This window comes from Pleurodeles waltl, chromosome 9, assembly GCF_031143425.1.
Source record: "Pleurodeles waltl isolate 20211129_DDA chromosome 9, aPleWal1.hap1.20221129, whole genome shotgun sequence".
Taxonomy (NCBI): Eukaryota; Metazoa; Chordata; class Amphibia; order Caudata; family Salamandridae; genus Pleurodeles; species Pleurodeles waltl.
The window spans coordinates 372,253,693-372,278,395 of NC_090448.1; the positions used below are offsets into that span (position 1 = coordinate 372,253,693).

Below are 24,703 nucleotides of genomic sequence, written 5' to 3' on the forward strand. Positions count from 1 at the left end.
CACAAGCAGGAGCCCCAAGAGGGTGATCCATGTGAACCGCCTTAAGCTCTTCCATGACAGGGCTGATGTGAATCTGTTGATGGTAACAGATGAGGATCAGGAGGCAGAGAGTGAACCTCTCCCTGATCTTCTGTCATCAGACCCAAAAGATGGCACAGTAGATGGAGTGATCTACTCAGACACCCTCTCTGGCCAACAGCAAGCTGATTGTAGGAGAGTCCTACAACAGTTTCCTGAACTCTTCTCCTTAACCCCTGGTCAGACACACCTGTGTACCCATGATGTGGACACAGGAGACAGCCTGCCTGTCAAGAACAAAATCTTTAGACAATCTGACCATGTTAAGGAAAGCATCAAGGTGGAAGTCCACAAGATGCTGGAATTGGGAGTAATTGAGCGCTCTGAAGAGCCCCTGGGCTAGCCCAGTGGTCTTATTCCCCAAACCTCACACCAAAGATGGAAAGAAAGAGATGAGGTTTTGTGTGGACTACAGAGGGCTCAATTCTGTCACCAAGACAGATGCTCATCCAATTCCAAGAGCTGATGAGCTCATAGATAAATTAGGTGCTGCCAAATTCTTAAGTACCTTTGACTTGACAGCAGGGTACTGGCAAATAAAAATGGCACCTGGAGCAAAAGAGAAAACAGCATTCTCCACACCTGATGGGCATTATCAGTTTACTGTTATGCCCTTTGGTTTAAAGAATGCCCCTGCCACCTTCCAAAGGTTGGTGAATCAAGTCCTTGCTGGCTTGGAGTCCTTTAGCACAGCTTATCTTGATGATATTGCTGTCTTTAGCTCCACCTGGCAGGATCACCTGGTCCACCTGAAGAAGGTTTTGAAGGCTCTGCAATCTGCAGGCCTCTCTATCAAGGCATCCAAATGCCAGATAGGGCAGGGAACTGTGGTTTACTTGGGACACCTTGTAGGTGGAGGCCAAGTTCAGCCACTCCAACCCAAGATCCAGACTATTCTGGACTGGGTAGCTCCAAAAACCCAGACTCAAGTCAGGGCATTCCTTGGCTTGACTGGGTATTACAGGAGGTTTGTGAAGGGATATGGATCCATTGTGACAGCCCTCACTGAACTCACCTCCAAGAAAATGCCCAAGAAAGTGAACTGGACTGTGGAATGCCAACAGGCCTTTGACACCCTGAAACAGGCAATGTGCTCAGCACCAGTTCTAAAAGCTCCAGATTATTCTAAGCAGTTCATTGTGCAGACTGATGCCTCTGAACATGGGATAGGGGCAGTTTTGTCCCAAACAAATGATGATGGCCTTGACGAGCCTGTTGCTTTCATTAGCAGGAGGTTACTCCCCAGGGAGCAGCGTTGGAGTGCCATTGAGAGGGAGGCCTTTGCTGTGGTTTGGTCCCTGAAGAAGCTGAGACCATACCTCTTTGGGACTCACTTCCTAGTTCAAACTGACCACAGACCTCTCAAATGGCTGATGCAAATGAAAGGTGAAAATCCTAAACTGTTGAGGTGGTCCATCTCCCTACAGGGAATGGACTTTATAGTGGAACACAGACCTGGGACTGCCCATGCCAATGCAGATGGCCTTTCCAGGTTCTTCCACTTAGAAAATGAAGACTCTCTTGGGAAAGGTTAGTCTCATCCTCTTTCGTTTGGGGGGGGGGTTGTGTAAGGAAATGCCTCCTTGGCATGGTTGCCCCCTGACTTTTTGCCTTTGCTGATGCTATGTTTACAATTGAAAGTGTGCTGAGGCCTGCTAACCAGGCCCCAGCACCAGTGTTCTTTCCCTAACCTGTACTTTTGTATCCACAATTGGCAGACCCTGGCATCCAGATAAGTCCCTTGTAACTGGTACTTCTAGTACCAAGGGCCCTGATGCCAAGGAAGGTCTCTAAGGGCTGCAGCATGTCTTATGTCACCCTGGAGACCTCTCACTCAGCACAGACACACTGCTTGCCAGCTTGTGTGTGCTAGTGAGGACAAAACGAGTAAGTCGACATGGCACTCCCCTCAGGGTGCCATGCCAGCCTCTCACTGCCTATGCAGTATAGGTAAGACACCCCTCTAGCAGGCCTTACAGCCCTAAGGCAGGGTGCACTATACCATAGGTGAGGGTACCAGGGCATGAGCATGGTACCCCTACAGTGTCTAAACAAAACCTTAGACATTGTAAGTGCAGGGTAGCCATAAGAGTATATGGTCTGGGAGTCTGTCTAACACGAACTCCACAGCACCATAATGGCTACACTGAAAACTGGGAAGTTTGGTATCAAACTTCTCAGCACAATAAATGCACACTGATGCCAGTGTACATTTTATTGTAAAATACACCACAGAGGGCACCTTAGAGGTGCCCCCTGAAACTTAACCGACTGTCTGTGAAGGCTGACTAGTTCCAGCAGCCTGCCACACCAGAGACATGTTGCTGGCCCCATGGGGAGAGTGCCTTTGTCACTCTGAGGCCAGTAACAAAGCCTGCACTGGGTGGAGATGCTAACACCTCCCCCAGGCAGGAGCTGTGACACCTGGCGGTGAGCCTCAAAGGCTCACCCCTTTGTCACAGCCCAGCAGGGCACTCCAGCTTAGTGGAGTTGCCCGCCCCCTCCGGCCACGGCCCCCACTTTTGGCGGCAAGGCTGGAGGGAACAAAGAAAGCAACAAGGAGGAGTCACTGGCCAGTCAGGACAGCCCCTAAGGTGTCCTGAGCTGAGGTGACTCTGACTTTTAGAAATCCTCCATCTTGCAGATGGAGGATTCCCCCAATAGGGTTAGGATTGTGACCCCCTCCCCTTGGGAGGAGGCACAAAGAGGGTGTACCCACCCTCAGGGCTAGTAGCCATTGGCTACTAACCCCCCAGACCTAAACACGCCCTTAAATTTAGTATTTAAGGGCTACCCTGGACCCTAGAAAATCAGATTCCTGCAACTACAAGAAGAAGGACTGCCTAGCTGAAAACCCCTGCAGCGGAAGACCAGAAGACGACAACTGCCTTGGCTCCAGAAACTCACCGGCCTGTCTCCTGCCTTCCAAAGATCCTGCTCCAGCGACGCCTTCCAAAGGGACCAGCGACCTCGACATCCTCTGAGGACTGCCCCTGCTTCGAAAAGACAAGAAACTCCCGAGGACAGCGGACCTGCTCCAAGAAAGGCTGCAACTTTGTTTCCAGCAGCCTTGAAAGAACCCTGCAAGCTCCCCGCAAGAAGCGTGAGACTTGCAACACTGCACCCGGCGACCCCGACTCGGCTGGTGGAGATCCAACACCTCAGGAGGGACCCCAGGACTACTCTGATACTGTGAGTACCAAAACCTGTCCCCCCTGAGCCCCCACAGCGCCGCCTGCAGAGGGAATCCCGAGGCTTCCCCTGACCGCGACTCTTTGAATCCTAAATCCCGACGCCTGGGAGAGACCCTGCACCCGCAGCCCCCAGGACCTGAAGGACCGGACTTTCACTGGAGAAGTGACCCCCAGGAGTCCCTCTCCCTTGCCCAAGTGGAGGTTTCCCCGAGGAATCCCCCCCTTGCCTGCCTTCAGCGCTGAAGAGATCCCGAGATCTCTCTTAGACTAACATTGCGAACCCGACGCTTGTTTCTACACTGCACCCGGCCGCCCCCGCGCTGCTGAGGGTGAAATTTCTGTGTGGGCTTGTGTCCCCCCCCGGTGCCCTACAAAACCCCCCTGGTCTGCCCTCCGAAGACGCGGGTACTTACCTGCATGCAGACCGGAACCGGGGCACCCCCTTCTCTCCATTCTAGCCTATGCGTTTTGGGCACCACTTTGGACTCTGCACCTGACCGGCCCTGAGCTGCTGGTGTGGTGACTTTGGGGTTGCTCTGAACCCCCAACGGTGGGCTACCTTGGACCAAGAACTGAACCCTGTAAGTGTCTTACTTACCTGGTAAAACTAACAAAAACTTACCTCCCCCAGGAACTGTGAAAATTGCACTGTGTCCACTTTTAAAACAGCTATTTGTCAATAACTTGAAAAGTATACATGCAATTTTTATGATTTAAAGTTCCTAATGTACTTACCTGCAATACCTTGCAAACAAGATATTACATGTTAAATTTGAACCTGTGGTTCTTAAAATAAACTAAGAAAAGATATTTTTCTATACAAAACCTATTGGCTGGATTTGTCTCTGAGTGTGTGTACCTCATTTATTGCCTATGTGTATGTACAACAAATGCTTAACACTACTCCTTGGATAAGCCTACTGCTCGACCACACTACCACAACATAGAGCATTAGTATTATCTATTTTTACCACTATTTTACCTCTAAGGGGAACTCTTGGACTCTGTGCATGCTATTCCTCACTTTGAAATAGCACATACAGAGCCAACTTCCTACAGTAGGATTTTGTTTTTGACCTTGAATGCACAAAGCCAGATCAATGATTTTCTGCAAGAGGTACTTAATTGTCATGTTTCTGGTACACTATGGAAATGATGGAGGAGAAAACAACACATGGAGAAATGCAGAGTTATGTTCTCAAAGAACTGGTTCATTAAATTCTGGATCTGATATTAGCCATGTTTTCTTTAAAAACTATACAGAGTCCATGCCTTCCCCCAACAATATTGAATTCCACGGACATAAGACTTGCACCCACAACCATCATCTTCATTTCTAAATTCAATACCACTTAATAATCCAGACTCAACTATGCACATTCCCTGTTGATGACTGAACTAAGAATATACGTTTTGGTCTTATTCTTACTTAAGTTGTATATATTATTGCCCCCTTGTGTTTTACTGTGTAATGCAATCCTTAACTGTACAGTTAACTGTACAGTTTGCTGTCACCCTTATACCGTCTAGTTGGATTTTAACAAACTATGAATCTGGGAGCAATAGACTTCTAATCCCCAATAAATGTGCAATTAAGCAACCGTAGTAAAGGATTTGAAGCCCAACACCTTGAGGGGCAGTGTGCTTCTAGTCTTCTAGTAGCATTATTATTGTTCAGTTTAAAGAAGACAAACACGGAACATTAGTGTATGGGTACATGTGGTCCATCCTGAAGTGGCAGGATCGAACATGGGGAGCAATAGCTATAAAGGTTAGGAGTGAGGAGACCGTGGCAGAGGTTATGGCATTAACATGACCAATAGTGAAGATGTCAAAAACCAGTGCTGTTAATCACTCCTCGCTTTACTTGCATGCCCTGGCTCCAAACACTGGTAGTGAGGATTTGAAGGAGAGAAGATACCAACCCAAGATGGTGTCTGAGTGGAATGAGTATTTTCAGCCTGGTTAGCTCACGTCTTATATAATAAGTGTTGAATAATAACCAGTTTCATCTTTAAAAACAGGACTATTGCTATTAACTTGTGCACCTTGAAGATGGGGGCTTCTTGTACCTTGGTGAGAGATTGGCTGGAGAGTACAGTCTTATTGGAATGTAATTATTGTTAGAGTAACTGTAAGTGGACGTAAAGTCCCAGGAGCATAGCTTGATTGGGTCTAGTTGCAGGTTTTCTTTTTCTTACATTAACCTGCTTGCGGATTAGTTGAATACAAAATGTTGAACCGCTGAAAATAAAAGTGGTGTATCTTTTTCAAACAATATGGACCGGTAGGAATACAGTCTAAGATTCTGTTTGCCTTGTTCTGCAGTTGTAACATACCCCACCATCACATACCAGTGCACAGTTCCTTGTTTGAAAGGATTTAATTATTGTCCCATGCGAACAGGCTGTGCCTTTGGTCTGATATATTGCTGGTAATTGTTCCAATATCTTGAATTCTCATTCCACAAATGGTTTCATGCTATCATAGTGCTAACTATGAAATCGAACAAACATTTTACTTAGAGGTGCTGGTAGCACTTAATAAATACAAATACATGGGCAGATATCTTTATCTTGAAATTAATAGAGTTCGGTTTGTGGCACCCTCAGTGACACATTCTTTTTCCATTCAGGTCCCTAGGTGGAGAGGTCACCTCCGATGGAGATTTCCTTATCTTTGAGGTCAATCGTTACAGCCGCAAAGGCTTCTTGTTCAAGAGCTTTGCCATGTCTGCTGTTGTGAGTACAAACATTTGACCCATTTAATGTCAATGAACGTTGTCTGCATTGCCAGCGCCTAACTGCACACTTTGTGTACCTTATGTGCTTCAGATCACTGAAGGAGTTAAGCCTACCCTATCTGAGCTGGAGAAATTTGAAGACCAACCTGAAGGAATTGATTTGGAGGTTGTAACGGAAACCACAGGTAAGGCTTTACATACTTGTATATTTTACTTTAACCTCGATTGAAAGCACAGTTGGAATTTATTTGTGACACCTGATTCTCTCTTCAACTCTAAAAAGCTCAGGTTCATAGCTCCCTTTCATACATTCCAAAGACTCCAGTCTTGATCAGAAAAAGCATAAGTAGCATTGTTAATCAGGCACCACCTAAACTGACAGACTTGATGATATCACCCAAAGAAATCTCATGCGAACAAACCAAATATATCATCACAGGAAGTGGCATGATATAACAACTCACCTCTCACGAGGTTCCGATAATATGCTACAGGATAAGCAGTTTCCTTGTAAATGTGTATGTGTGCTTGAAATGTATTTTTTTTTTTTTTTTTTAAGGTTAGGATTTATTTATATATATCTCACGGTGCCTGGGAATTTGGCTGTGAATAACTGGGCTTTGGCAATGTTATTAGGAGCCAGGCCCAATATTTGTTCTTGTGATGCTACAATCAAGCTTCTTTCAGTCTGCCGGATGCTCAGCCTACCATTATAGATGGTGGTACCAATCCTTCTTACTCTTTTGTGAGATAAAAAAAACTGATGGTTTCCACTATTTTCCTAGTACTGTCTGCTCATTTCTCCTTTTAGAGTACAATTCAGTTAATTTGCTTTAGGTGTTAGGTCTAGATGTCAGGCTTGGCATGCTGTGTACTTCATGGTCCCAAATTTCTCTGGTAAATACATGTTCGATGGCATCTGTCGCTGTAGATACGCATGTTTTGCATAGCTCGCCATCTGGTGTTGGGCCGGAGTGTTACAAGTTCTTTTTCTTCGAAGAAGTCTTTCGAGTCACGGGACCGAGTGACTCCTCCTTTTGTCTCCATTGCGCATGGGCGTCGACTCCATCTTCGATTGTTTTTTTTCCGCCATTGGGTTCGGACGTGTTCCTGTCGCTCCGAGTTTCGGAACGGAAAGATAGCTAATTTCGGAAGATTTTCGTCGGTATTGTTGCGTTCGGGATCGGCGTAGTTAGATTCAACACCGCGTCGAAAGATCGAAGAGCTCCGGTGCCCTTCGGGGTAGTTTTTCGATCCCCCGTCGGGGCCTAGTCGGCCCGACCGCGTGCAGAAGAACGCCGATGGAACGGACCCCGTTCCGCTTCTGTCCCAAATGCCACAATAAATACTCCTATACAGACCAACACTTGGTCTGTAACCTGTGCCTGTCACCTGAGCACAGTGAAGACACCTGCGAGGCCTGTCGTGCGTTCCGGTCCCGAAAAACACTCCGAGACCGTCGAGCCAGAAGACTTCAGATGGCGTCCGCGCCGACAGCCCACCGAGAGTTCGAGGAACAAGAAGAGGAAGGAACCTTTTCGATCCACGAATCGGACTCCGAAGGATTCGACAATACACAAACCGTGAGTAAGACGTCGAAAACCACTCAGAAGAAGATTTACAAGGCCCAGGGGACGCCACTGCCACCAGGCCATGGCTCGACCCATAAATTCGGTGACCGACCGTCGGCACCGAAAAAGGCCCAAACAGTGCCGAGATCGTCCGACTCCGGTCGAGACACCGGCACGCAGCCTTCTCGGGACCGAGAAAGTGCTGGAGACAAGCATCGACACCGAGATACCGGTGTAGACACGGCTCGACGCCGAGACAGCGGCACCGACGAAGATCGACGGCGAGAGGTTTCGGCCCCGAAAAAGTCACCTCGGAGCCGAAAAAAGATGCAGACAGGGTTTCGGTGCCAAAACAAACTGCAACCGACCCAGTTTCAGGCTCTTATACAGAAGAGCAATCGCTAATCTCCCAAATGCGAAAGCATAGGTTTGAGGAAGAGCTACAATCAACTGATGTAGACCATACGCAAAAGCGTATTTTCATACAGGAGGGGACAGGAAAAATAAGCACCCTTCCCCCTATTAGAAGAAAGAGAAGATTGGAGTTCCAAACTGAACAAACACCACAAACAAAGGTGGTGAAAAAGGTTACTCCACCACCCTCTCCTCCACCTGTAATTAACGTCTCACCAGCACAAACTCCATCGCATTCCCCAGCTCACACCACCATGAGCCAGGGTGACCAAGATCAGGACGCATGGGACTTATACGACGCCCCAGTGTCAGATAACAGCCCGGAGGCATACCCTACGAAGCCATCTCCACCAGAGGACAGCACTGCGTATTCTCAAGTGGTGGCTAGAGCAGCACAATTTCACAATGTAAGCCTCCACTCAGAACAGGTCGAGGATGACTTTTTATTCAACACCCTCTCCTCCACCCACAGCTCCTACCAAAGCCTGCCTATGCTCCCTGGTATGCTCCGGCACGCAAAAAAAATCTTTAAGGAGCCGGTCAAAAGTAGGGCAATCACACCAAGAGTGGAAAAAAATTATAAGGCGCCTCCTACAGACCCGGTTTTCATCACTACACAGCTGCCACCAGACTCTGTCGTTGTAGGAGCAGCTAGGAAAAGGGCCAACTCCCACACATCTGGAGATGCACCACCCCCAGATAAAGAAAGCCGCAAGTTCGATGCAGCTGGTAAGAGAGTCGCAGCACAAGCTGCAAACCAGTGGCGCATCGCTAACTCTCAGGCACTACTTGCGCGCTATGACAGAGCCCATTGGGATGAGATGCAACATCTCATTGAACATCTGCCCAAGGACCTACAAAAGAGGGCAAAACAAGTGGTTGAGGAGGGACAGAACATTTCAAACAACCAAATACGCTCCTCCATGGACGCTGCAGATACAGCTGCACGGACAATTAATACATCTGTAACTATCAGAAGGCATGCATGGCTACGAACGTCTGGATTTAAACCAGAGATTCAGCAAGCAGTTCTCAATGTGCCTTTTAACGAAAAAGAACTGTTCGGTCCAGAAGTGGATACAGCGATTGAGAAACTCAAAAAGGACACGGACACTGCTAAAGCCATGGGCGCACTCTACTCCCCGCAGAGCAGAGGGAATTACAGCACATTCCGTAAAACACCCTTTAGAGGGGGGTTTCGGGGTCAGGGCACACAAGCCAGCACCTCACAGGCAACACCGTCCAGTTACCAGGGACAGTACAGAGGAGGTTTTCGGGGACAATATAGAGGAGGGCAATTCCCTAGGAATAGGGGAAAATTTCAAAGCCCCAAAACCCCTACTACTAAGCAGTGACTCACATGTCACTCACCCCCTCCACACAACACCAGTGGGGGGAAGAATAGGTCATTATTACAAAGCATGGGAGAAAATCACTACAGACACTTGGGTTCTAGCAATTATCCAACATGGTTATTGCATAGAATTTCTACAATTCCCTCCAAACATACCACCAAAAGCACAAAATTTGACAAAACATCATTCCAATCTCCTGGAGATAGAAGTGCAGGCACTATTGCAGAAGAATGCAATCGAATTAGTACCAAACACACAAATAAACACAGGAGTTTACTCACTGTACTTTCTGATACCAAAGAAGGACAAAACGCTGAGACCAATCCTAGACCTCAGAATAGTAAACACATTCATCAAATCAGACCACTTTCACATGGTCACACTACAAGAAGTGTTACCATTGCTAAAACTACACGACTACATGACAACTTTAGACCTCAAAGACGCGTATTTCCATATACCAATACACCCATCGCACAGGAAATACCTAAGGTTTGTATTCAAAGGAATACATTACCAATTCAAGGTATTGCCTTTCGGATTAACAACCGCACCAAGAGTCTTTACCAAATGTCTAGCAGTAGTCGCTGCACACATCAGAAGGCAGCAAATACATGTGTTCGCATATCTAGACGACTGGCTAATCAAGGCCCATTCGTTAATAGAGTGCTCAAACCACACAAATCAGATCATACAAACCCTCTTCAAACTAGGGTTCACCGTCAACTTCACGAAATCCAACATTCTGCCGTGCAAGGTACAACAATACCTAGGAGCCATAATAGACTCAACAAAAGGAGTAGCCACTCCAAGTCCCCAAAGAATTCAAAATTTCAACATCATACAACGCATGTATCCAACACAAAAGATACAAGCAAAGATGATATTACAACTCCTAGGCATGATGTCTTCATGCATAGCCATTGTCCCAAACGCAAGACTGCACATGAGGCCCTTACAACAGTGCCTAGCATCACAGTGGTCACAAGCACAGGGTCATCTTCTAGATCTGGTGTTAATAGACCGCCAAACTTACCTCTCGCTTCTATGGTGGAACAACATAAATTTAAACAAAGGGCGGCCTTTCCAAGACCCAGTGCCACAATACGTAATAACAGATGCTTCCATGACAGGGTGGGGAGCACACCTCGATCAACACAGCATACAAGGACAATGGAACGTACATCAAACAAAACTGCATATAAATCACCTAGAACTGCTAGCAGTTTTTCAAGCACTAAAAGCTTTCCAACCAATAATAGTTCACAAATACATTCTCGTCAAAACAGACAACATGACAACAATGTATTATCTAAACAAACAAGGGGGGACACACTCCACGCAGTTAAGCCTGCTAGCACAAAAAATTTGGCGTTGGGCAATTCACAACCAAATTCGCCTAATAGCACAATTTATACCAGGGATTCAGAATCAACTCGCAGACAATCTCTCTCGAGATCACCAACAGGTCCACGAATGGGAAATTCACCCCCAAATTCTGAACACCTGTAGGAAGTTGGCTCTGTATGTGCTATTTCCAAGTAAGGAATAGCATGTACAGAGTCCAAGGGTTCCCCTTAGAGGTAAAATAGTGGTAAAAAGAGATAATACTAATGCTCTATTTTGTGGTAGTGTGGTCGAGCAGTAGGCTTATCCAAGGAGTAGTGTTAAGCATTTGTTGTACATACACATAGACAATAAATGAGGTACACACACTCAGAGACAAATCCAGCCAATAGGTTTTTATATAGAAAAATATCTTTTCTTAGTTTATTTTAAGAACCACAGGTTCAAATTCTACATGTAATATCTTGTTCGAAAGGTATTGCAGGTAAGTACTTTAGGAACTTCAAATCATAAAAATTGCATGTATACTTTTCAAGTTATTGACAAATAGCTGTTTTAAAAGTGGACACTTAGTGCAATTTTCACAGTTCCTGGGGGAGGTAAGTTTTTGTTAGTTTTACCAGGTAAGTAGGACACTTACAGGGTTCAGTTCTTGGTCCAAGGTAGCCCACCGTTGGGGGTTCAGAGCAACCCCAAAGTCACCACACCAGCAGCTCAGGGCCGGTCAGGTGCAGAGTTCAAAGTGGTGCCCAAAACACATAGGCTAGAATGGAGAGAAGGGGGTGCCCCGGTTCCGGTCTGCTTGCAGGTAAGTACCCGCGTCTTCGGAGGGCAGACCAGAGGGGTTTTGTAGGGCACCGGGGGGGACACAAGCCCACACAGAAATTTCACCCTCAGCAGCGCGGGGGCGGCCGGGTGCAGTGTAGAAACAAGCGTCGGGTTTGTAATGGAAGTCAATGGGAGATCTAGGGATCTCTTCAGCGCTGCAGGCAGGCAAGGGGGGGGTTCCTCGGGGAAACCTCCACTTGGGTAAGGGAGAGGGACTCCTGGGGGTCACTCCTCCAGTGAAAGTCCGGTCCTTCAGGTCCTGGGGGCTGCGGGTGCAGGGTCTCTCCCAGGTGTCGGGACTTAGGATTCAAAAGAGTCGCGGTCAGGGGAAGCCTCGGGATTCCCTCTGCAGGCGGCGCTGTGGGGGCTCAGGGGGGACAGGTTTTTGTACTCACCGTCTTAGAGTAGTCCTGGGGTCCCTCCTGAGGTGTTGGATCGCCACCAGCCGAGTCGGGGTCGCCGGGTGCAGTGTTGCAAGTCTCACGCCTTTTGCGGGGAGCTTGCAGGGTTCTTTAAAGCTGCTGGAAACAAAGTTGCAGCTTTTCTTGGAGCAGGTCCGCTGTCCTCGGGAGTTTCTTGTCTTTTCGAAGCAGGGGCAGTCCTCAGAGGATGTCGAGGTCGCTGGTCCCTTTGGAAGGCGTCGCTGGAGCAGGATCTTTGGAAGGCAGGAGACAGGCCGGTGAGTTTCTGGAGCCAAGGCAGTTGTCGTCTTCTGGTCTTCCTCTGCAGGGGTTTTCAGCTAGGCAGTCCTTCTTCTTGTAGTTGCAGGAATCTAATTTTCTAGGGTTCAGGGTAGCCCTTAAATACTAGATTTAAGGGCGTGTTTAGGTCTGGGGGGTTAGTAGCCAATGGCTACTAGCCCTGAGGGTGGGTACACCCTCTTTGTGCCTCCTCCCAAGGGGAGGGGGTCACAATCCTAACCCTATTGGGGGAATCCTCCATCTGCAAGATGGAGGATTTCTAAAAGTCAGAGTCACCTCAGCTCAGGACACCTTAGGGGCTGTCCTGACTGGTCAGTGACTCCTCCTTGTTGCTTTCTTTGTTCCCTCCAGCCTTGCCGGCAAAAGTGGGGGCCGTGGCCGGAGGGGGCGGGCAACTCCACTAAGCTGGAGTGCCCTGCTGGGCTGTGACAAAGGGGTGAGCCTTTGAGGCTCACCGCCAGGTGTTACAGCTCCTGCCTGGGGGAGGTGTTAGCATCTCCACCCAGTGCAGGCTTTGTTACTGGCCTCAGAGTGACAAGGGCACTCTCCCCATGGGGCCAGCAACATGTCTCTAGTGTGGCAGGCTGCTGGAACTAGTCAGCCTACACAGACAGTCGGTTAAGTTTCAGGGGGCCCCTCTAAGGTGCCCTCTGGGGTGTATTTTGCAATAAAATGTACACTGGCATCAGTGTGCATTTATTGTGCTGAGAAGTTTGATACCAAACTTCCCAGTTTTCAGTGTAGCCATTATGGTGCTGTGGAGTTCGTGTTTGACAAACTCCCAGACCATATACTCTTATGGCTACCCTGCACTTACAATGTCTAAGGTTTTGTTTAGACACTGTAGGGGTACCATGCTCATGCACTGGTACCCTCACCTATGGTATAGTGCACCCTGCCTTAGGGCTGTAAGGCCTGCTAGAGGGGTGTCTTACCTATACTGCATAGGCAGTGAGAGGCTGGCATGGCACCCTGAGGGGAGTGCCATGTCGACTTACTCGTTTTGTCCTCACTAGCACACACAAGCTGGCAAGCAGTGTGTCTGTGCTGAGTGAGAGGTCTCCAGGGTGGCATAAGACATGCTGCAGCCCTTAGAGACCTTCCTTGGCATCAGGGCCCTTGGTACTAGAAGTACCAGTTACAAGGGACTTATCTGGATGCCAGGGTCTGCCAATTGTGGATACAAAAGTACAGGTTAGGGAAAGAACACTGGTGCTGGGGCCTGGTTAGCAGGCCTCAGCACACTTTCAATTGTAAACATAGCATCAGCAAAGGCAAAAAGTCAGGGGGCAACCATGCCAAGGAGGCATTTCCTTACACAACCCCCCCCCAAACGAAAGAGGATGAGACTAACCTTTCCCAAGAGAGTCTTCATTTTCTAAGTGGAAGAACCTGGAAAGGCCATCTGCATTGGCATGGGCAGTCCCAGGTCTGTGTTCCACTATAAAGTCCATTCCCTGTAGGGAGATGGACCACCTCAACAGTTTAGGATTTTCACCTTTCATTTGCATCAGCCATTTGAGAGGTCTGTGGTCAGTTTGAACTAGGAAGTGAGTCCCAAAGAGGTATGGTCTCAGCTTCTTCAGGGACCAAACCACAGCAAAGGCCTCCCTCTCAATGGCACTCCAACGCTGCTCCCTGGGGAGTAACCTCCTGCTAATGAAAGCAACAGGCTGGTCAAGGCCATCATCATTTGTTTGGGACAAAACTGCCCCTATCCCATGTTCAGAGGCATCAGTCTGCACAATGAACTGCTTAGAATAATCTGGAGCTTTGAGAACTGGTGCTGAGCACATTGCCTGTTTCAGGGTGTCAAAGGCCTGTTGGCATTCCACAGTCCAGTTTACTTTCTTGGGCATTTTCTTGGAGGTGAGCTCAGTGAGGGCTGTCACAATGGATCCATATCCCTTCACAAACCTCCTGTAATACCCAGTCAAGCCAAGGAATGCCCTGACTTGAGTCTGGGTTTTTGGAGCTACCCAGTCCAGAATAGTCTGGATCTTGGGTTGGAGTGGCTGAACTTGGCCTCCACCTACAAGGTGGCCCAAGTAAACCACAGTTCCCTGCCCTATCTGGCATTTGGATGCCTTGATAGAGAGGCCTGCGGATTGCAGAGCCTTCAAAACCTTCCTCAGGTGGACCAGGTGATCCTGCCAGGTGGAGCTAAAGACAGCAATATCATCAAGATAAGCTGTGCTAAAGGACTCCAAGCCAGCAAGGACTTGATTCACCAACCTTTGGAAGGTGGCAGGGGCATTCTTTAAACCAAAGGGCATAACAGTAAACTGATAATGCCCATCAGGTGTGGAGAATGCTGTCTTTTCTTTTGCTCCAGGTGCCATTTTTATTTGCCAGTACCCTGCTGTCAAGTCAAAGGTACTTAGAAATTTGGCAGCACCTAATTTATCAATGAGCTCATCAGCTCTTGGAATTGGATGAGCATCTGTCTTGGTGACAGAATTGAGCCCTCTGTAGTCCACACAAAACCTCATCTCTTTCTTTCCATCTTTGGTGTGAGGTTTGGGGACTAAGACCACTGGGCTAGCCCAGGGGCTGTCAGAGCGCTCAATGACTCCCAATTCCAGCATCTTGTGGACTTCCACCTTGATGCTTTCTTTAACATGGTCAGACTGTCTAAAGATTTTGTTCTTGACAGGCATGCTGTCTCCTGTGTCCACATCATGGGTACACAGGTGTGTCTGACCAGGGGTTAAGGAGAAGAGTTCAGGAAACTGTTGTAGGACTCTCCTACAATCAGCTTGCTGTTGGCCAGAGAGGGTGTCTGAGTAGATCACTCCATCTACTGTCCCATCTTTTGGGTCTGATGACAGAAGATCAGGGAGAGGTTCACTCTCTGCCTCCTGATCCTCATCTGTTACCATCAACAGATTGACATCAGCCCTGTCGTGGAAGAGCTTAAGGCGGTTTACATGGATCACCCTCTTGGGGCTCCTGCTTGTGCCCAGGTCCACCAAGTAGGTGACCTGACTCTTCCTCTCTAGTACTGGGTAAGGGCCACTCCATTTGTCCTGGAGTGCCCTGGGAGCCACAGGCTCCAGAACCCAGACTTTCTGCCCTGGTTGGAACTCAACCAGTGCAGCCTTTTGGTCATACCAAAACTTCTGGAGCTGTTGGCTGGCCTCAAGGTTTTTGGTTGCCTTTTCCATGTACTCTGCCATTCTAGAGCGAAGGCCAAGTACATAGTCCACTATGTCCTGTTTAGGCTCATGGAGAGGTCTCTCCCAGCCTTCTTTAACAAGGGCAAGTGGTCCCCTTACAGGATGACCAAACAGAAGTTCAAAGGGTGAGAATCCTACTCCCTTCTGTGGCACCTCTCTGTAAGCGAAAAGCAGACATGGCAAGAGGACATCCCATCTCCTTTTGAGCTTTTCTGGGAGCCCCATGATCATGCCTTTTAATGTCTTGTTGAATCTCTCAACCAAGCCATTAGTTTGTGGATGGTATGGTGTAGTGAATTTATAAGTCACTCCACACTCATTCCACATGTGCTTTAGGTATGCTGACATGAAGTTGGTACCTCTGTCAGACACCACCTCCTTAGGGAAACCCACTCTGGTAAAGATACCAATGAGGGCCTTGGCTACTGCCGGGGCAGTAGTCGACCTAAGGGGAATAGCTTCAGGATACCTGGTAGCATGATCCACTACTACCAGGATATACATATTTCCTGAGGCTGTGGGAGGTTCCAGTGGACCAACTATGTCCACACCCACTCTTTCAAAGGGAACCCCCACCACTGGAAGTGGAATGAGGGGGGCCTTTGGATGCCCACCTGTCTTACCACTGGCTTGACAGGTGGGGCAGGAGAGGCAAAACTCCTTAACCATGTTGGACATATTGGGCCAGTAGAAGTGGTTGACTAACCTCTCCCACGTCTTGGTTTGTCCCAAATGTCCAGCAAGGGGAATGTCATGGGCCAGTGTTAGGATGAACTTCCTGAACAGCTGAGGCACTACCACTCTCCTAGTGGCACCAGGTTTGGGGTCTCTGGCCTCAGTGTACAGGAGTCCATCTTCCCAATAGACCCTATGCGTTCCATTTTTCTTGCCTTTGGACTCTTCAGCAGCTTGCTGCCTAAGGCCTTCAAGAGAGGGACAGGTTTCTTGTCCCTTACACAGCTCCTCCCTTGAGGGTCCCCCTGGGCCTAAGAGCTCAACCTGATAAGGTTCAAGCTCCAAAGGCTCAGTCCCCTCAGAGGGCAGAACTTCTTCCTGAGAAGAGAGGTTCCCTTTCTGTTGCTGTGTTGCAGTTGGTTTCCCAACTGACTTTCCTGTTCTCTTGGTAGGCTGGGCCATTCTTCCAGACTCCAGCTCTACTTGTTCGCCCTGTGCCTTGCACTGTGCTCTTGTTTTCACACACACCAGTTCAGGGATACCCAGCATTGCTGCATGGGTTTTTAGTTCTACCTCAGCCCATGCTGAGGACTCCAGGTCATTTCCAAGCAGACAGTCCACTGGGATATTTGAGGAGACCACCACCTGTTTCAGGCCATTGACCCCTCCCCATTCTAAAGTAACCATTGCCATGGGATGTACTTTTCTCTGATTGTCAGCGTTGGTGACTGTGTAAGTTTTTCCAGTCAGGTATTGGCCAGGGGAAACCAGTTTCTCTGTCACCATGGTGACACTGGCACCTGTATCCCTCAGGCCCTCTATTCTAGTCCCATTAATTAAGAGTTGCTGTCTGTATTTTTGCATGTTAGGCGGCCAGACAGCTAGTGTGGCTAAATCCACCCCACCCTCAGAAACTAGAGTAGCTTCAGTGTGGACCCTGATTTGCTCTGGGCACACTGTTGATCCCACTTGGAGACTAGCCATACCAGTGTTACCTGGATGGGAGTTTGGAGTGGAACCTTTCTTGGGACAGGCCTTGTCTCCAGTTTGGTGTCCATGCTGTTTACAGCTATGACACCAGGCCTTTTTGGGATCAAAGTTTTTACCCTTGTACCCATTGTTTTGTGAAGAGGCTCTGGGCCCACCCTCCTGTGCAGGTTTTTGGGGGCCTGTAGAAGACTCTTTACTATTTTTAGTTTTGGTTGTCTCATCACCCTTCTGCTGGGGAGTCTTTGTGACCCCTTTCTTTTGGTCACCCCCTGTTGAAGTCTTGGACACCCTTGTCTTGACCCAATGGTCCGCCTTCTTTCCCAATTCTTGGGGAGAAATTGGTCCTAGGTCTACCAGATGCTGATGCAGTTTATCATTGAAACAATTACTTAACAGGTGTTCTTTCACAAATAAATTGTACAGCCCATCATAATTACTTACACCACTGCCTTGAATCCAACCATCTAGTGTTTTCACTGAGTAGTCAACAAAGTCAACCCAGGTCTGGCTCGAGGATTTTTGAGCCCCCCTGAACCTAATCCTGTACTCCTCAGTGGAGAATCCAAAGCCCTCAATCAGGGTACCCTTCATGAGGTCATAAGATTCTGCATCTTGTCCAGAGAGTGTGAGGAGTCTTTCCCTACACTTTCCTGTGAACATTTCCCAAAGGAGAGCACCCCAGTGAGATCTGTTCACTTTTCTGGTTACACAAGCCCTCTCAAAAGCTGTGAACCATTTGGTGATGTCATCACCATCTTCATATTTAGTTACAATCCCTTTGGGGATTTTCAACATGTCAGGAGAATCTCTGACCCTATTTATGTTGCTGCCACCATTGATGGGTCCTAGGCCCATCTCTTGTCTTTCCCTCTCTATGGCTAGGATCTGTCTTTCCAAAGCCAATCTTTTGGCCATCCTGGCTAACTGGATGTCCTCTTCACTGGGGCTATCCTCAGTGATTTCAGAGGTGTTGGTCTCTCCTGTGAGGGAACCAGCATCTCTGACTATTATTTTAGGAGTCAGGGTTTGAGGGACCCTGTTCTCCCTAGATAGGACTGGTAGGGGGGAATTGTCCTCCAAGTCACTATCCTCTTCCTCTGAGTTGCCACCCTCAGAGGGGTTGGCCTTTTCAAACTCTGCCAAAAGCTCCTGGAGCTGTATTTTGGTAGGTTTGGGGCCCATTGTTATTTTCTTTAGTTTACAGAGTGACCTTAGCTCTCTCATCTGTAGATGGAGGTAAGGTGTGGTGTCGAGTTCCACCACATTCACATCTGTGCTAGACATTATGCTTCTAAAAGTTGGAATACTTTTTAAGAAACTAAAACTGATTCTAGAATCTAATTCAAACTTTTACAAACTTTTAAACTCTAAAAGAAATGCTAAACAGGATCTAACACAAGGCCCTAGCAGGTCTTTTAAGAATTTAGAAAACTTTTCAAATTGCAAAAATCAATTTCTAATGACAATTTTGGAATTTGTCGTGTGATCAGGTATTGGCTGAGTAGTCCAGCAAATGCAAAGTCTTGTACCCCACCGCTGATCCACCAATGTAGGAAGTTGGCTCTGTATGTGCTATTTCCAAGTAAGGAATAGCATGTACAGAGTCCAAGGGTTCCCCTTAGAGGTAAAATAGTGGTAAAAAGAGATAATACTAATGCTCTATTTTGTGGTAGTGTGGTCGAGCAGTAGGCTTATCCAAGGAGTAGTGTTAAGCATTTGTTGTACATACACATAGACAATAAATGAGGTACACACACTCAGAGACAAATCCAGCCAATAGGTTTTTATATAGAAAAATATCTTTTCTTAGTTTATTTTAAGAACCACAGGTTCAAATTCTACATGTAATATCTTGTTCGAAAGGTATTGCAGGTAAGTACTTTAGGAACTTCAAATCATAAAAATTGCATGTATACTTTTCAAGTTATTGACAAATAGCTGTTTTAAAAGTGGACACTTAGTGCAATTTTCACAGTTCCTGGGGGAGGTAAGTTTTTGTTAGTTTTACCAGGTAAGTAGGACACTTACAGGGTTCAGTTCTTGGTCCAAGGTAGCCCACCGTTGGGGGTTCAGAGCAACCCCAAAGTCACCACACCAGCAGCTCAGGGCCGGTCAGGTGCAGAGTTCAAAGTGGTGCCCAAAACACATAGGCTAGAATGGAGAGAAGGGGGTGCCCCGGTTCCGGTCTGCTTGCAGGTAAGTACCCGCGTCTTCGGAGGGCAGACCAGAGGGGTTTTGTAGGGCACCGGGGGGGACACAAGCCCACACAGAAATTTCACCCTCAGCAGCGCGGGGGCGGCCGGGTGCAGTGTAGAAACAAGCGTCGGGTTTGTAATGGAAGTCAATGGGAGATCTAGGGATCTCTTCAGCGCTGCAGGCAGGCAAGGGGGGGGTTCCTCGGGGAAACCTCCACTTGGGTAAGGGAGAGGGACTCCTGGGGGTCACTCCTCCAGTGAAAGTCCGGTCCTTCAGGTCCTGGGGGCTGCGGGTGCAGGGTCTCTCCCAGGTGTCGGGACTTAGGATTCAAAAGAGTCGCGGTCAGGGGAAGCCTCGGGATTCCCTCTGCAGGCGGCGCTGTGGGGGCTCAGGGGGGACAGGTTTTTGTACTCACCGTCTTAGAGTAGTCCTGGGGTCCCTCCTGAGGTGTTGGATCGCCACCAGCCGAGTCGGGGTCGCCGGGTGCAGTGTTGCAAGTCTCACGCCTTTTGCGGGGAGCTTGCAGGGTTCTTTAAAGCTGCTGGAAACAAAGTTGCAGCTTTTCTTGGAGCAGGTCCGCTGTCCTCGGGAGTTTCTTGTCTTTTCGAAGCAGGGGCAGTCCTCAGAGGATGTCGAGGTCGCTGGTCCCTTTGGAAGGCGTCGCTGGAGCAGGATCTTTGGAAGGCAGGAGACAGGCCGGTGAGTTTCTGGAGCCAAGGCAGTTGTCGTCTTCTGGTCTTCCTCTGCAGGGGTTTTCAGCTAGGCAGTCCTTCTTCTTGTAGTTGCAGGAATCTAATTTTCTAGGGTTCAGGGTAGCCCTTAAATACTAGATTTAAGGGCGTGTTTAGGTCTGGGGGGTTAGTAGCCAATGGCTACTAGCCCTGAGGGTGGGTACACCCTCTTTGTGCCTCCTCCCAAGGGGAGGGGGTCACAATCCTAACCCTATTGGGGGAATCCTCCATCTGCAAGATGGAGGATTTCTAAAAGTCAGAGTCACCTCAGCTCAGGACACCTTAGGGGCTGTCCTGACTGGTCAGTGACTCCTCCTTGTTGCTTTCTTTGTTCCCTCCAGCCTTGCCGCCAAAAGTGGGGGCCGTGGCCGGAGGGGGCGGGCAACTCCACTAAGCTGGAGTGCCCTGCTGGGCTGTGACAAAGGGGTGAGCCTTTGAGGCTCACCGCCAGGTGTTACAGCTCCTGCCTGGGGGAGGTGTTAGCATCTCCACCCAGTGCAGGCTTTGTTACTGGCCTCAGAGTGACAAGGGCACTCTCCCCATGGGGCCAGCAACATGTCTCTAGTGTGGCAGGCTGCTGGAACTAGTCAGCCTACACAGACAGTCGGTTAAGTTTCAGGGGGCCCCTCTAAGGTGCCCTCTGGGGTGTATTTTGCAATAAAATGTACACTGGCATCAGTGTGCATTTATTGTGCTGAGAAGTTTGATACCAAACTTCCCAGTTTTCAGTGTAGCCATTATGGTGCTGTGGAGTTCGTGTTTGACAAACTCCCAGACCATATACTCTTATGGCTACCCTGCACTTACAATGTCTAAGGTTTTGTTTAGACACTGTAGGGGTACCATGCTCATGCACTGGTACCCTCACCTATGGTATAGTGCACCCTGCCTTAGGGCTGTAAGGCCTGCTAGAGGGGTGTCTTACCTATACTGCATAGGCAGTGAGAGGCTGGCATGGCACCCTGAGGGGAGTGCCATGTCGACTTACTCGTTTTGTCCTCACTAGCACACACAAGCTGGCAAGCAGTGTGTCTGTGCTGAGTGAGAGGTCTCCAGGGTGGCATAAGACATGCTGCAGCCCTTAGAGACCTTCCTTGGCATCAGGGCCCTTGGTACTAGAAGTACCAGTTACAAGGGACTTATCTGGATGCCAGGGTCTGCCAATTGTGGATACAAAAGTACAGGTTAGGGAAAGAACACTGGTGCTGGGGCCTGGTTAGCAGGCCTCAGCACACTTTCAATTGTAAACATAGCATCAGCAAAGGCAAAAAGTCAGGGGGCAACCATGCCAAGGAGGCATTTCCTTACAACACCTATTTCAAACTCTGGGGAACACCTCAAATAGACTTGTTTGCGACGAAGGAGAACGCAAAATGCCAAAACTTCGCATCCAGATACCCACACAAGCAGTCCCAAGGCAATGCCCTATGGATGAACTGGTCAGGGATATTTGCTTACGCTTTTCCTCCTCTCCCTCTCCTTCCTTATCTGGTAAACAAACTCAGTCAAAACAAACTCAAACTCATATTAATAGCACCAACTTGGGCAAGGCAACCCTGGTACACAACGCTGCTAGACCTATCAGTAGTACCCCACATCAAATTGCCCAACAGGCCAGATCTATTGACACAACACAACCAAAAGATCAGACACCCAGATCCAGCATCGCTGAATCTAGCAATTTGGCTCCTGAAATCCTAGAATTCGGGCACTTACAACTTACCCAAGAATGTATGGAAGTCATAAAGCAAGCCAGAAGGCCATCCACCAGGCACTGCTATGCAAGTAAATGGAAGAGGTTTGTTTGCTACTGCCATATTAATCAAATCCAACCATTACACACGACTCCAAAACATGTAGTGGGTTACTTGCTTCACTTACAAAAATCTAACCTGGCTTTCTCTTCCATTAAAATACACCTTGCAGCAATATCTGCTTACCTGCAGACTACCTATTCAACTTCCCTATATAGGATACCAGTCATTAAAGCATTCATGGAGGGCCTTAAGAGAATTATACCACCAAGAACACCACCTGTTCCTTCATGGAACCTAAATGTTGTCCTAACTAGACTTATGGGTCCACCTTTTGAACCCATGCACTCCTGCGAAATACAGTTCCTAACCTGGAAGGTTGCATTTCTCATCGCCATTACTTCCCTAAGAAGAGTAAGCGAGATTCAGGCGTTTACAATACAAGAACCTTTTATACAACTACACAAGAATAAGGTCGTCCTAAGGACTAATCCTAAATTTTTACCAAAGGTTATTTCACCGTTCCATCTAAATCAAACAGTGGAACTTCAAGTGTTCTTTCCACAGCCAGATACCGTAGCTGAGAGGGCACTACATACATTAGATGTCAAAAGAGCATTAATGTATTACATTGACAGAACAAAGAACATCAGAAAGACTAAACAACTATTTATTGCATTTCAAAAACCTCATGCAGGAAACCCAATATCAAAACAAGGTATAGCCAGATGGATAGTTAAATGCATCCAAATCTGCTACCTTAAAGCTAAACGACAGCTGCCCATTACATCAAGGGCACACTCAACCAGAAAGAAAGGTGCTACCATGGCCTTTCTAGGAAACATCCCAATGCAAGAAATATGTAAGGCAGCCACATGGTCTACGCCTCACACATTCACCAAGCACTACTGTGTAGACGTGTTATCCGCACAACAAGCCACAGTAGGTCAAGCCGTATTAAGAACATTGTTTCAGACTACTTCCACTCCTACAGGCTGAGCCACCGCTTTTGGGGAGATAACTGCTTACTAGTCTATGCAAAACATGCGTATCTACAGCGACAGATGCCATCGAACTGAAAATGTCACTTACCCAGTGTACATCTGTTCGTGGCATCAGTCGCTGTAGATTCGCATGTGCCCACCCGCCTCCCCAGGAGCCTGTAGCAGTTCGGAAGTTACCTTCAACTATTTGTGTATATATATCATTTCAACCTTAAATAAGTACATACTTAGTCACTCCATTGCATGGGCACTATTACTACAATTCAACTCCTACCTCACCCTCTGCGGGGGAAAAACAATCGAAGATGGAGTCGACGCCCATGCGCAATGGAGACAAAAGGAGGAGTCACTCGGTCCCGTGACTCGAAAGACTTCTTCGAAGAAAAACAACTTGTAACACTCCGGCCCAACACCAGATGGCGAGCTATGCAAAACATGCGAATCTACAGCGACTGATGCCACGAACAGATGTACACTGGGTAAGTGACATTTTTATTATCTTCTTTTCTCAATTATTTTGAAGTGGTATGACCCGGCATCTTGTCTTATTTCTCACTGGGATCTCCCTTATTTCTACTGCTGATGCAGTCTGTGAGGTTGAGAAGTTTCCATGTGTCTTCAACTTCCTATGGTTCTCTGTGGGGTTTCCTTCTAACTTGGACCAATAGTCTCTTTGCAGTGCCACACTGTTGTGTAGTCCGGCCAACCATGGTGGACTGCATTGTCCCTTGCCGTAGAGACTCTTTATGACCTGGTTCTTTGCAGCCCAGATTCTGATATATTATTTTTTCCACCGTTGGGTTTGATAACATAGCCAAGTCCTCCGGAGAGGGAAGGTGTTTCACTGAAAACAATGAAAAATCATCAAAGACCGGCAAATGAAACCTAGCTACTGACAGACGTCCAGGAAACACTACAGCACTGAACAAGACTGACTAAACACCAAGCGTTTTGGACAAAAGACATCTATTTCAACCATGTGGAGCTAGGGGCATGGAGCATACTACTTTTAGTTTTTGCCCCAACTGCCTCTACAGGTACCTGCAAACGGACAGCCACAAACTTATACAATCTCTGCCTTCCGAAGGACCACAGGGTGCACTGCATATACCTAGGGCCCAACTATGACCTCAGGTCAATGGAAAATCAGAGGTGGCCACACTATACTTCTTCCCAGTGTCAAAAGGAATCCCTTAAAGACTTGTGTCTTAGTCATTGCTTGACAACCACATCAAGGCATCGAGGTTGCCAAGGAGGAAGATTTCTGTGGAAGAGTTTGAGATGCAGAGAAATAAAACACCCAAAGACTTTGAAACAAAGTATAGGCAGGGAACTTAATTATGGCACACAGTGACCGAGCCAAAACCCTTGGGCTCGAGGTTTGCTAAAACAATCTCGATGCTGAAACATCTGACCCCTGAAGGTAGGTAGAATGCAAAAGAATCCCACAGACCCAAGCAATGGTCTACCATTGAAGGCCTACCCTGAGAACCAGATTCAACACTGAAAGGGGGTTGCGAGCATGGGAGGGACAAGGAAATTCAGTGTAGGAGACTTTGACAATGAAGAAGAGAGCTGGAACTGTCAAAGGCAACTAGAAGTATCTCAACATCGGGAGAAAAAACAGCACCTCAAAGCCGAGATGGAGACCTTTATGAGAAGGAAGCAAGAGTTTAGTTCTTCAAGAAATACAAATCCCCTCTAAATCCTCCCCAAGAGGTGACAGACATTCTGCTTACACCTGAACTATAGGAAGTTTAGGTACAATTCTTACTCTTTGAGAAAGAGGAAAGAATGATTGGACCAGATCTATCCCAGGTAGTAGAGTACAGGGGAATGGCAAGGCATATATGCAGACTCACCAGAGAAAGGAGTAGATTAATACAGACTATCGTCACCCCATTACAGCATTACGGACTATGCAGTGATAGTGTTACAGACAA

General features: G+C 47.8%; 1 protein-coding gene across 3 annotated transcripts in view; it reads left to right on the forward strand.

The window, feature by feature from the left end:
- The window catches only part of LOC138259318 (transcription elongation factor SPT5), a 377,499-nt gene that overhangs the window by 220,244 nt on the left and 132,552 nt on the right, over positions 1-24,703 (forward strand). For all 3 annotated transcript variants that reach the window (XM_069206950.1, XM_069206951.1, XM_069206952.1), the window contains 2 exons: positions 5,908-6,013; positions 6,107-6,200. In XM_069206950.1, coding sequence (XP_069063051.1) covers positions 5,908-6,013; positions 6,107-6,200 — 200 coding nt within the window. The remainder of the gene's footprint in view (positions 1-5,907; positions 6,014-6,106; positions 6,201-24,703) is intronic.